Below are 13,762 nucleotides of genomic sequence, written 5' to 3' on the forward strand. Positions count from 1 at the left end.
ATTTTACCAATTTTTATTCCGTTAAAAATCTTTTAATTTTATTGTATACCACTTTGGAGTTTTATTATTTTTTTTGATATAATCTATGACCATAATTTTGAATAAAAAGGAGAGATTAGAGTTGTTAGGGCAGGATAATGCTGAAGTCAGGTGAAAGCCATACAATATTTATGTGTGAGAGTATGACAGAAAGCAATCTTGATGGCTGCTTAAGCTTCTGGAAATCCCTGTCAAGGAAATCCAGACTAGTTACATCTTTATTTTCTGTCTGCCAGCAACAAAACATTTTCAAACTTATATGTTTATTGAAATGTTGGTAGCTTTATTTATTTTACAAATGTAAAATGTATGCGTATATATTCAATTTATGTGCTTTTCTATTTTAATGGTTATTTTGCATTTTCAACACAATATTTAATAAAACGAAAGGAAAAAAAATATATTTCTGACATGAAGATTGAGTTGGCAGATTTACTGCATAATAGCCAGAGAACTAATTTAAGGATTAAAGAAGTGGCAGCGAAAAGCAGAACAAACAATTTGACTACTTATCTCATTCAAAAATTAATGATTCGAGCTCTGATATGAAGTTAACTAATAAAGATATTAAATATGCTCAACAGATTTACTCTTCTTGGAACATAAAGAAATCTAGAGACATTTTGGTTAGATTTATGAATTCAAATATAAAAGACAAAATTATAAGAAAACCAGAACTGGAGGAGATTAAATGGGACAGTGAGAGAATATTATTTTTCTAAGATTTCAGTGTGCAGTAGCTACATTATTGCAAGAAAGGAATTCAAACCATTGACAGAAAAACTTGTACAGAATGAAATTCAATACAAATGGGGTTTTGCTTTCATGTCAATTGTTTTTATGTCACAAGGGCAAAATATTCAGCTTTAAGATGCAGAGTTTTTTTGGCGGAACTCTCCAAACAAGGGGTGAAGGAAGCTATCTGTGTGGAAAGCAGGCTTGATTACAAGTGGTAGATAAGCACACTGCAGAGTACAAGAAATTATATTGACTGTTCTACTCTTTCTGAATCTTCAGGTTTAGAGCAAAGGAAAAAAGAGAGAGTTAAATAACTGAGGGAAAAGAACTATATCAAATAGTTCTTCTTTGAGTGTTACTTCCCAGCCGCCTTGAAGGAGGTGGTGGTGAGGCCCCTCCTTAAGAAGCCTTCCCTGGACCCGGCTGTATTAGCGAATTATCATCCAGTCTCCAACCTTTGCTTTGTGGTGAAGGTTGTTGAGAGTGTGGTAGCGCGACAGCTCCCCCCGGTACCTGGAGGAAACGGTCTATCTAGATCCGTTCCAGTCGGGTTTCAGGCCTGGGCACCGCACGGAAACGGCATTGGTCGTGTTGGTTGATGATCTCTGGAGGGCTTGGAACAGGGGCCGTTCTTCTGTCCTGGTCCTATTAGATCTCTCAGCGGCTTTTGATACCATTGACCATGGTATCATGCTGCACCGATTGGAGGGGTTGGGGGTAGGGGGCACCGTGTTGCGGTGGTTCTCCTCCTTCCTCTCTGACCGGTCACAGTTCGTGTTGATGGGGGGACAGAGATCGACCTCGAGGCGCTTGTGTGTGGGGTGCCGCAAGGGTCGGTTCCCTCGACTCTTCTGTTCAACATTTATGTGAAGCCGCTGGGTGAGATCATCAGTGGTTTCGGGGTGAAATGCCATCTGTACGCTGATGACACCCAACTGTACATCTTCACCCCGGACCACCCCAACGATCCCTTGATGTGATGTTCCGGTGCCTGGAGGCCGTGCGGATCTGGATGGGGAGAAACAGGCTCAGGCTCAACCCGTCCTAGACCGAGTGGCTGTGGCTTCCAGCATCCCGATATAGTCAGCTGGTGCCATCGCTGACTATTGGGGGCAAGTCGTTGGCCCCCACAGAGAGGGCTCGCAACTTGGGTGTCTTCCTGGATACACAGCTGTCTTGAGAAGAGCATGTGGCCAGAGGGGCTTTTTATCAGGTTCGCCTGATCTGCCAGTTGCGGCCCTTTCTGGATCGGGATGCCTTATGCACGGTCACTCATGCTCTTGCCATGTCCCACCTGGACTACTACAATGCTCTCTACATGGGGCTCCCCTTGAAGAGCACCCGGAGGCTCCAACTGGTCCAGAATGCGGCCGCGCGGGTGGTTATGGGGGCGACTCGGCGCTCCCATGTAACACCCCTCCTGCGCGAGCTGCACTGGCTCCTGGCGGTCTTCCAGGTGCGCCTCAAGGTATTGGTTACCACCTTTAGAGCGCTCCATGGCTTAGGACCCGGGTATTTATGAGACCGCCTTCTGCCACCGATAGCCTCCCACCGACCAGTACGCTCCCACAGAGAGGGGCTCCTCAGGGTGCCATTGGTCAAACAATGCCAACTGGCGGCCCCCAGGGGGAGAGCCTTCTCTGTGGGGGCACCTACCCTCTGGAATGAGCTGCCCCCGAAGATATGGCGGATCCCGGATCTACGCACCTTTCGTCCTGCCCTAAAGACATTTTTATTCCAACAAGCCGGGCTGGCCTAACTCTTTTAAATTGTTTTAATTTTTAAACTGTTTAATTATGGGTTTTAATACAGGGGTGTTTTTTAATTGTGGGCCAAATTAATTTAATCGGATTTTAATATTGTTTTAAATTTTGTATTTCTGTGTTTTATCTGTTGGCTGTTCACCACCCTGAGTCCTTCAGGAGAAGGGCGGTATATAAATATAAACAATAAATAAATACATAAATAATAATTTAGGTAAAATTGTGGCTAATGAATTACTGTAATTAAAACTGGGAGATTGGGGAGGGGGAGAAAGAGTCTCAGTAGTTCTGCTCCCCCTTAAATCATATATAAATCCTTAAAGAGACTTTGTGATCTGGCAATCTAAGCGGGATTGGAGGGCAGGGAAGTTGGATATGATAATACGGTTTATCTGGGGAGGGTGTGAGGTAAGGGATACGGGAGGGAGGTGATCACCAAAGGGGGAAGGGAGAGGGTATAGAATAGAATAGAATAGAATTCTTTATTGGCCAAGTGTGATTGGACACACAAGGAATTTGTCTTGGTGCATATGCTCTCCGTGTACATAAAAGAAAAGATACATTCGTCAAGAATTATAAGGTACTACACTTAATGGTAGTCATATGGAAACAGTCAATATAAATCTTAAGGATACCAGCAACAAAGTTACAGTCATACAGTTATAAGTGGGAGGAGATGGGTGATAGGAACGATGACAAAATTAATAGTAATGCAGACTTAGTAACTCATTTGACAGTGTTGAGGGAATTATTTATTTAGCAGGGTGATGGTGTTCGGGAAAAAACTGTTCTTGTGTCTAGTTGTTCTGGTGTGCAGTGTTCTATAGCGTCGTTTTGAGAGTAGGAATCGAAACAGTCTATGTCCAGGGGTTTGTAAATATTTTCACAGCCCTCTTTTTGACTCGTGCAGTATACAGGTCTTCAATAGAAGACAAGTTGGTAGTAAAGTACAGTATCTATGTAGTAAACATAATACTAACATTTATATATGATTATTATAATATCAGGCAGTATGTTGATAATTTTGCAAGTAATCAGTTTTAAAAAAGTTTTAGATGTGTAATTATGTTTACTGTATAAAGAAATTAGAGATACTTTTACAAGTGCAGGTAATGAGTAAACAATGTAAAATCATTTCTCTAAATATTAGAGGTCTGGTAGATTCTATTAAGAGGAAAAGGATTCTTAATTAAATTAAATCATTTAAAACAGAAGTCCCCAGCCCCCAGGCCATGGACCATTATCGGGCTGTGGCCCATTTGGAACCAGGCTGCACAAGCGGCTAGTCAACACACACTCATACATGCAGCTCAACTTGCATAAATGGTGGGTTGGTGCACATGTGCATAGCTCAACTTGCACAAGCTGTGAGCCAGTTCCCCTTTCCCCCCTGCTGGGCTGCCCAGCCATAAGGTTCGGGACTGCTGATTTAAACTACATGTAATTATATTACAAAAAATATATATAACAAATAAGTTGGATGAAAGATACTATAATGAATATTTTTTTTAATTTTCTAATAAATCCAGGGGAATAGCCTTCTTTTTAAAGTTGGCATACATTTCCAGATTTTTTAGTTTTTAATGGTTATTAATTGTTTAGTTTTAATTTGTTAATGGGTTTTAATTCGCACTGTTTTAATTTGGGCCAAAGTATATAATTCTTTTAATTAATTTTAAATTTTGTATTGTTATGTATTTTAGTTTTGGCTGTGCACCGCCCTGAGTCCACTGGGAGAAGGGCGGTATATAAATTAAATAAATAAATAAATAAATAAATAAATAAATAAATAAATAAATGATAGGAATGATAGGTATCTATTTATAGAAGGGAAACCTGAGAATAAAACATTAACTCTAGCATCTATATACACTCCAAATTGGGATCAAATCAGTTCCTACAAAAAATTATGAATCAAAAAAAGTAACATCTTGGAGGGCATATAATCTTTATAGACTGAAATATTTTTATAGCAATAGTAAACCTCTCAATAAAGTTCAGATAGAGCAACAAACAGGTGATCAGCTACCATGGCTTTTTTGACATCAACTTAAATCTCTTCTGGTCAATAGAAATATTAGAGTTTCAGCAATACGGCTTTATACAAGTTTGAGAATTTAATACTCATTATTCAGTACAATCAAAAAGAATAACTTCAAAAATGTATATGTTACTATTGCACTTAGAAATAGGAGATCTACTGTATGGATTAATCAAAATTTGGGATCCAGTAATCTGAGACAGAAGACAAATTGGCAGCAATTATAGAAACCAAATGGATTCATTTGCGTTTCAGAGCAAGAAATGCAGTGGAATATTATACATTGCTGGCAACATGTATCAAAATTATTCTAAATTCAAAAAAGTCATTCTTTCATTTGAGGGAATTATGTAATAAAGTTATATTCTTGTGGCAAACAACCCCCCCCCCCACCTTTGAGAGATAAATATTATCACTAAACAAAGAATTGGATACTGTCTAGATTTATTGCACTTTTTACAAGACTAAACTATAAGCTTATAAATAAAGAATTGATCAGTATGATCTGGTATACTTCATGTATATGGTTAATTTTTCACATCTATAGTATCTGATATTTTATTTATATGGTAGCAGATTTTTTTTTTTTTTGTATTTTCTTTTTTCCCGATATGTAGGTTTCTTGGAATTATCCAGTCAGTTTTGACTCCCAGTGATTGTCTTAATAAATCCATGCAGTTTTTTGGCAAGATTTTTCAGAAGGCAAGTTTACCATTGCCTGTTTCCTAAGGCTAAATGTGAATGACTGACCCAAGGTCACCCAGCTAATTTCTTGGCTAAAATGGGACTAGAACACATGGTCTCCCAATTTCTAGCATGATGCCTTAACTACCATTCCAAACTGGCTATCTTATTTAATAATATCAACATTTTATATGACAGTATAAAGGCAGCTTGTAATGTTCATATAAAATAAATTTATAAACTCTGGTTTTAAAAAATCCTTAAAGATGGATATCAAAGTAGTTTAAACTAAATTTCATCACAGAGTGGTCCCAGCTCCAGTGACTAATTTCTAGATTCTGCCATGGAAACGGCTGAGTCAGCTGCCTATATTAAACATATACAATACATGACAAAACCTACAAAAGGGGCCCTAGCTGAAGAACTATGCATATTTTATTGCCATATAATATATTTAACATGGTTTCCCTAGTCTACTAGTTACTTAAATTATTACCTTTTTCCTCCAAATTAATTACGTTTCTTGAAGACATATCACCTGGACTGCTTTGCTTTGCCTGGACTACTACTGGGAAAGGGCTGCAAAACCATTAAGACATCATCCCTCTTTGAGACCCTATCACTGTGATGGCAAACGTATGGCACATGTGCCAGCTGTGGCACGCAGCACCCTCTCTTATGGCACACGAGCTGTCACCCCAGTTCAGCTCTGCCGTGCATGCGCATGCACCTCCCACTAGTCAGCTGGTCTTTGGGTCTCTGCCACACATGCGTGAGGGCGGGGTGCATGCGGGTGGCTGCACGCGCATGTGCAAGGGGCGAAGTGTGTGCAGAGGGCCGCACACACATGCGTGGGGAGTCTGGGGCATGTGCCGGGGGCCACACACGCATGTGTAGGAGGCATGCGTGGGGGTGCATGCGTATTGCATTTGGGGGGTTTGGGTGCACGCACATGCATTCGTGTGCACGTGCACACGCTTTGGGCACTTGGTCCGGAAAAGGTTAGCCATCACTGCCCTATCAGGTCCTTAAGTCTCAGGAGAAACCTTTCCTTCAATGAGAAAACAGTCTCTCCTCAAGGTCTGCAGAACTCTGTTGAATCCAGATGAAAGTCAGCTTCAAAACAGCACCTCTTGAACAAGGTATTAGCAGGTAATAAATCAGCTCAGTTCAACTCCTAAAGAGACCTGACACATGAGGTTACACTAGCTGTGTAAATAAATCAAATGGAAATATCCTTGCACACCCAATGAAATCCTTTTCAAAATATTTATCTAACAAGAATTGTCTATTTCTAAAAATAAAGAAACATTATCAGCTTTGTTTGTACCACAACAAGTGAATATTTGGCACATTTCTTTTTAATCTTACAGAGACTAGAATTCTCCTTTCATTTTAGATCTCACATTTTTCACTTTTCAGACACATAAAGGCACCGCAATAGAAACATCGATTTCAGTTTTTAATGTGTTAGCCAAGTGTACTCCTACATAGCAGAGTGAAGCACTTCGTTAGTAACAAATCAGCCCAATGGTCCAGAACAAGCTTTTCCCCATCAACCTCTTTTTCATTTTGAAAAGTGGAAAACTTAAAGCTCACATTTTGGAGGCCATTAAATTGCTCTAAAATATAGAAAACTTTCTCTAAAATATAGTTAGAACAGCCTAGAAGAAAATATGTTCAGCCCTGACCCTTTGCAAAAGCTTCAACATAGTTGAAGTATTTTCAACTTTCAGAACAACAGACTACTGAAATAAATAAGATTGTACAGATAAGAGTTGAAAATATCAGATAGGTGGACAGTACTAATCATACAAGATTATTTTCTGGTTGTAAGCCCTCCTCTGCACACTTTCTACAGGGCAAAATATGATTTTATGTGTGTTCTCTTTCTCCTGTATAGCTGCCCAAATTTTAGCGAGACTAAGATCAGATATGATGAAAATCCTGAATATCTGAGAAAAGCAGGATTCTACATATTTTTGGGTTAGGACTTCAATTGTTCCCAGAAAAGACTGCATCCATGAGCAGGTAAGGTAAGAGAGACTTTCTTGGCAGTGTCTTGAGAAAAGCTACTAGGAAGTTCAAGCTCTTACAATTAATGAAAGTTTTATTTGACATAAATGAAAACTTAAATAATGCGAAGAAATAAAACAATCACTTACTATCGGTTGCAACGGCATGCCTGTTCTGGTTTTTGGTTGCTATGGTGACAGCGTCTCTCCCTAGCTGGACTTGCTTTCCTGTGAGTGCAGTCAGTCTTTGGGGCCTGGTAGCAAACAGCAACTGTAGCTGAAATGTTCCTAGCAACAGTACAGCGAGAAATGATTTAAAACAGTGACTGCTTAGCACTTTTTCTCCTGTTTGCCTTGACAGCATCACCTGACAAGCTGTATTATATTCCAGTTTAACTTTTATAATCAATTGCTGCTCCATTCCATTCATTAGCCTCCTCCTAAAGTTTTTTTTTTTGGTGACATCTGGTTATGTTGTTACATCATAAAATGCCTCTTCTCAGGTACTAGGATTTTTTTTTTTCATTTGTTTTGTTGGTTATGGAGTATCTGGTAGAAATCTATGTTGCTAGAGGTTGGAGAAATACATGTATTTCTTTGCAATCATTTCAGTATTCCTCTCATTCTCATTTCTGTCAGTATTTGCTCCAAAACCACTTTTGTTTTGCAAGGTGGATGAAGAAAAGCAGTGCTCCTTAAGGTCTCTATATAGTTTCTCTTACTTGTATGAAATAAGTTACATCATTTTAATTTTGAAAAAGAAATCTCTTTAGTAAGATGTATTGGACTGTACAAAATATAACATGCCAGATATATTTATGCTCCTTGCGTAAAACTGCTAATATAATCAGTAATAGCTTCTAGGATAACTCCTTCTAGAGCTAATTGGGCCTGAACAACTATTCCACAATGAGAAATTTGTCATTTATAGACCATTGCTAATTATGGCATGCCAGGTGCCTAGGAATGTTACATTGCAGAGATGCACATAGAGAACTGCAAGAATGTCCTGTATGAAATTGTGTAATGGTTTCTAAAATACACTTTACTCTAGGATCTTTCAAGAATTCTCAAGAATGCAACAATCTTTTTGAGAACAAATAAAATATCCTATTTGGGGTAATGGCATAATACATGTTATCTGTTTCCCTTAAGCTCCTGGCAACTTAAGGAAATGTGGACCATAATAGAGGTTTAAGAACATAGGGACTGAACTTGCAACAAACATATATGTTTGCCATCACTTAGTGGTAATCTTCCATTTCTAAATAAGAGTTCACTACATCCTACATCCTTAAACCAGTGTTGGTGAACACAGATTTCTGTGAATGAAATCAGATTATGATATAAAATAAGTGAGGGATCTTGGCTACAAATATTCTCCTTTATTAGTATAAAATAAGTCTCCACCATTTAAAAACATGCTTGGTATATAAAATCACAACTCTGCTACTTAGCAGCTCTTGCAGTATTTACTCACTTCTCTGCCACACAAATGAACATAGATGATATAACTACAGGGTTCACTGTATAAACTCAGTGCAAGTTAAATCAGTATTACAGGACCACTGTCACACATCCCTACAAGATACTGTAAAAGGAGAACCATGTTATTCTATGGTGACAAAAATCAAAAGTCTGGTACATTTTTTTCACTAATAAATTTTATTAAAAGACCTTAACTTTCATGAGCCACAGCTCACTTCATCAGATGTTTAGAATGGCTAGACTAATGTAGGATTTAAATTGGGGTGAGGTGGGGAAGAAGAGAGAGAGGAAGATAGGTTGATTATGCAAATACAGGTTACATGTGAAACAAATTGAACAATTTTAACATTTGTTAAAAACTCTGTTGAGACTTTCTGAGATTGCTTGAAATCTTTTGATGCCAGTTGAACGAAGATATTTGCCAGTCGGAAAAGTTGTACTGGTTTCTTGACATCTCTGCAAACTAAACAAGATTTGGCAATATCATCTCTCAAATCTCAGCCTCTTTAATTAGGGCTGGAAGCATGAAATGACAGGTGGTAGCTCTACCAGAGGGTCATATAAAATCCCAAGTCTGTAACAGATCGTTCTTGCGATATTTAAATCAATAGTTTACAACAGTCAAGAGTTTGCAATATAAAATCACCAATCTGATTAAAAATCCCAATCTCATGAGCGTATATTTACAAGCAGCCGGAGTTTGCAATATAAAATCACCAATCTCATTAAATATCCGCTTTAGTAATAGTAAAAACAAAAAGAAAAACACCACAGTCCTTCCCCGCGCCTATGAACGTATCCACGTTCTTCTCCGCTCCTCGGCCCGAAATGATCTCTTCCTCGCGTTAAGGACTCACAATTTATCGCAGTAGGCTATCCTTGCTGTGGCCACGCCTCTTACCCTTCCTGCGCCAATCAGGCGGGAGTGGAGGCAGGACCTCCTTGCGAGTGAGCACTGCCGGGAAGTACCGCCTCCCTCGTTTCCCTCTGCTTGATGCTGGTCTTTTTTTTTTTTTTTTTTTTGCTGCTGGAGCCCAAAAAAAGGGGACCGTTTCGGGATTTCTTTTTTTTTTTTTTCCCGATCCAGGCCATAGAGAGCGGGAGGACGGTGAAAGCCGGACCGGACGTTTGGTCACCCGGAAGAAGAGGTATGGTGGCCACGTTTGGCGTTTTAAGCTACGATAGAGACTGACTTGTATCTCCAGAAGAGGCCTAATTCTCCTTCTTATTCCTTTCGGTGTGAGGAAGCGGCGAAGTTTCCGGGCAGAAAATATAGTATGCACTGATAATGCATACTATAATGCATAGTATAATGCAGAATTCTGCATTTCGCCTTCACTAGCTACTTCCAAACTTACACATCATTCATGTATGCACACGGGATGTATACAATTCATATTAGTTTACAATTGTATACAATGTATACAATTCATATTAGTTTAAGCAAAAGATTTGGCTAGAGAATTGTTTTATGGTGCTGGGGAAAACAAAAATATAACACTATCTAATGTAGCATTGTCTTGATTACAGTAGACGGCTATCAAGTACTTTTAGATTCCCTAAAAGTACTTGATAGCTGTCTACTGTAATCAAGACAATTGTATATATATCTGCTGTAAAAGTACAGCAGATAGATATAATTGCACCTGTCCATTTTGTAATAGCCATACTAGTCGTTATTGATAGCAGCATTTCATTACCTGTCTCAGGTTCTAGTACAATATAAGAGTGAAAATTTTTCTTAGTCTGCATTTTACATCTTGCTTTAAGGAACTGTTGAAAGATGTCCCATTCCAGAATCTGAACATTTGAACTATACCTTACTGTTAGTGTGGTTGCATCATGGCTCTCTGCATATGTGTGAACGTACACACACACACACACACACACACACACACACACACACACACACTCATGCGCACAGACTCATATTTATATAAAGAGCAGCCTCTGGAGTACTCATTCCAGTTGTAAAGTGACTTTGTAACTGCTTGTAAGCATTCGTCTTGTAATATCCTTCATGGCTGCAAAGGGAGAAGACTTTAGAATGTTTCTTAATTAATACCTTCCAGAAAGCATCTCATCAGGCATTTATATTGCTTATTTATTTATAAAATTTATATGCAGTCCATCTCCCTATCCAAAGAGGCTCTGGGTCACAGTAAAAAAGAAAGACATTTCTAATTTCCCAGACATTTTCATTTTAATTATTATATTTTAACTCTACTTATTGTGCAGATTAAAACTAATAAAATCTGAATACTCTTTTATTTAACTGCTTATGAAGGTCAAATGAAAAGTAATTGATGAGGCTAACCATTATAGAAAAGATTGGGCCATATTTCAGGAAACAGCAAATTTTCTTAACATTCTTAGTTATAGTCTTTTTATTATGTAAGAGAAATGTTGTGATTCTGTATCAGCTGCAATAACTAGAGGCAGTATGCTTCTGAACATTAATGCTAAAGCATAAGTCCTTTTCATGAGTTTTTCAAAAGTGGTCTGTAATATATAATATACATATAAAAGTAATATATAATACAAAAAGAAGACAGAGCAGATAGGATGAGTTCAGAAAGTGAAGAGATGGTAAAAGGCCAGAAATTAAGAAACAAATTATAGTATAATTGCTTCAGTCATATGGGCTTCTTGTCCTCTTGGAAATTTCAAAGTCAACCTGAGACTGAGAAGAACTATGTTAAATCCTTGCCTTTCCCAGCCTTGGTTCATAGCTTCAGGAATTCTACTCCTTGTATTAAAGCAACCAACTTTTCTGCTAGCAAAGGGAAAGTCTAGATCAGGGGTGTCAAACTCGCGCTGTCACATCATCACAGGACGTATCATGACTTTTTTTCCCTTCCGCTAAAATGGAGGTGGGTGTGGCCAGCGCATCCAGCCCATGGGCCGTGAGTTTGACACCTTGATCTGGAGTAATCCTGTTCTGTATACAACTCAATGTATGCATATCTCCCTTGTGGAAATATATATTTACAGTGATATTAAGTGTAATTGTCCTTCATGGAAATGAAGGCTTGAAATGTTTTGTGTTCTTGAAACATTTTGAATCAAATATTGTTTTGTTGGTATGAAAACATGTTTGGGGTTTAAAAGATTTGTGTAATGGTATGTGGGAATGACGTTGAGGGAAGAGAAGAGGAGATACCTAGGAAACAATCAAATAAAAATGGAGGGACCTGCAATTGCTTAACCAGCAAAGAAAAAAACTTTAAAAAAGATCTGCCTAACATATCGGACTGTTAAAGTGACAATGGGAGATTTGTATTTTCAGACTTGCAACATTCTGTTAATGTAGCCTTAGAATAAAGGAGAATAAGCTCATGTGATTGTGTTTTCTGTTTGGGTTATCTGGGAGAGCTGACAAAAAGCCAGAATTGGCTGTTTCAAATTTCAGAACATTTCTAACATATACATACACCAGATCTCAGTTCTGGCACATATCACTGTCAGATCCAGGTTCTATAGAACTGGGGATCACAACACCAACCTTTCTTTCTGGACTCCAGATTGTCACAGTCCAATTTATCTGGATAACAGCATGAAGTAAAATAACGCTTAGAATGTATGAATGTACTCTCTGGGTTCCAAGGTTGAATTGCTAAGTATATACAAGTAATCTTTATTTATCACCTGCTCATTCAGCAACTATTCACAATGGCTCTGAAAACTCACAGTGTCACCATTGTCATGTGATTATGATTTAGGTGATTAGCAACCAGAGTACCAGTATATTTATGATGGCTGCAGGATATTGTGATCTCATGATCATCATTTTCAACTTTCACAGATGTTTTCTGACATGCAAAATAGGGAAGACACAACTCACGGTCATATAAGATGCTTAATGATTGCGGATAATTTGCTTAACTGCAGCAGGAACTGACAACATGGATGGGCACATGATATTTCATTCTACAGTCTCATCACTTAGCAATGGAGTTGCTGCCCAAATTGCAGTCAGTGAGGACAACTGTATTTTTTTGCTATAACCGTTTATTCAATGCAGCCATTACTAATTCTGAAATACAAGAGGACATAAAGCTCCAATTCTTCTCTGTTAGTGTGTTTTAGTGAGGATTAGTCATAGATAAATTTTATCTATGGAAACGATGCGACAAAAATGGTTGAAATTCATGGTTTGGATGGAGCTGAAAGTTCAGTGGTTAATTCGGCTCCCACAAGATAGTGTTCTGGTTGAACTCTGCATGTGTTTGGTGGAGATAATAGCAGTTTCCTAAGTCTTACGTGATTCTAATTCCTTACCAAGGACTTTTCAAACTCTTTTCTTATCCCTAAGTGGACTTTGTGAAAGTGGACTTTTTTAGCGCTTTGGATAAGCACTGTCAAGTGGAGGAAGTGGCTTCCATGAGTAACACGAAGAGCTTTCATTGCATTAGAGTTATGGATATTTGTTCTTCAAGAGTTCAGTTCCTTGTGTAATTGTCTCCCTGGCCCCAGTGGCTAATGAGATGCTGTCATGATTGCTTCACATTCAAAGCCTTTTTTCTTTCTTTGCCGTTCATTAATGTAATGAGCTGTTAGCCACTGCCTGACGTGAATTGTATTATGTATTTTACTACTTCAAGTCCTTGAGATTGTCTTTTTCTCCAGTATAGTTGATTAAAAGTCAGCACTTTTGCATGTTGGTATTTTTCTCTCCATTTTTAATCTTTAAAATAGTTTTATAAAAGTTTATGTATTTTTTAAGACAGCATACAAAACGTACTAAAGTAAACAAAGCTGCAGTCCTTTTTATGCTTTCTATGGAGTAAATCAGTGGGATGAATACTTTGTAATATACACCATCTTGAGTGTTTATTCAAAGAAAAATTTTCAATAGCTGGAATCCAAAGGACTGGCTTTAGACACTTCCATTGCTAGTCTACTTGAAAGTGCCTATCAGTTTTGAAGTACCTTCCCTTTTAAAAATCCTATTCAGGGTTATTGTAGCAAAAATCAAACAAAAAACTCCTTTG

General features: G+C 38.2%; 2 protein-coding genes across 5 annotated transcripts in view; one reads left to right on the top strand and one right to left on the bottom strand.

Annotated features, from left to right (window-relative positions):
• Positions 1-7,519, bottom strand: part of DCDC1 (doublecortin domain containing 1) — a 277,838-nt gene extending 270,319 nt beyond the window's left edge. Inside the window, exon 1 of one of the 4 annotated variants that reach the window (XM_034417189.2) lies at positions 7,431-7,519. In XM_034417189.2, coding sequence (XP_034273080.2) covers positions 7,431-7,448 — 18 coding nt within the window. In that variant the 5' untranslated portion in view covers positions 7,449-7,519. The remainder of the gene's footprint in view (positions 1-7,430) is intronic. The other 3 variants (XM_087877949.1, XM_034417191.2, XM_034417190.2) reach the window with 3 other exon arrangements.
• A 2,170-nt stretch (positions 7,520-9,689) lies between these two features.
• Positions 9,690-13,762, top strand: part of DNAJC24 (DnaJ heat shock protein family (Hsp40) member C24) — a 36,299-nt gene continuing 32,226 nt past the window's right edge. The window contains exon 1 of the mRNA XM_034417199.3: positions 9,690-9,916. The gene's annotated coding sequence lies outside the window, so the exon portion shown is untranslated. The remainder of the gene's footprint in view (positions 9,917-13,762) is intronic.

Source organism: Pantherophis guttatus, chromosome 1 (genome assembly GCF_059756535.1).
Source record: "Pantherophis guttatus breed Tessera chromosome 1, ASM5975653v1, whole genome shotgun sequence".
NCBI classification, from domain to species: domain Eukaryota; kingdom Metazoa; phylum Chordata; class Lepidosauria; order Squamata; family Colubridae; genus Pantherophis; species Pantherophis guttatus.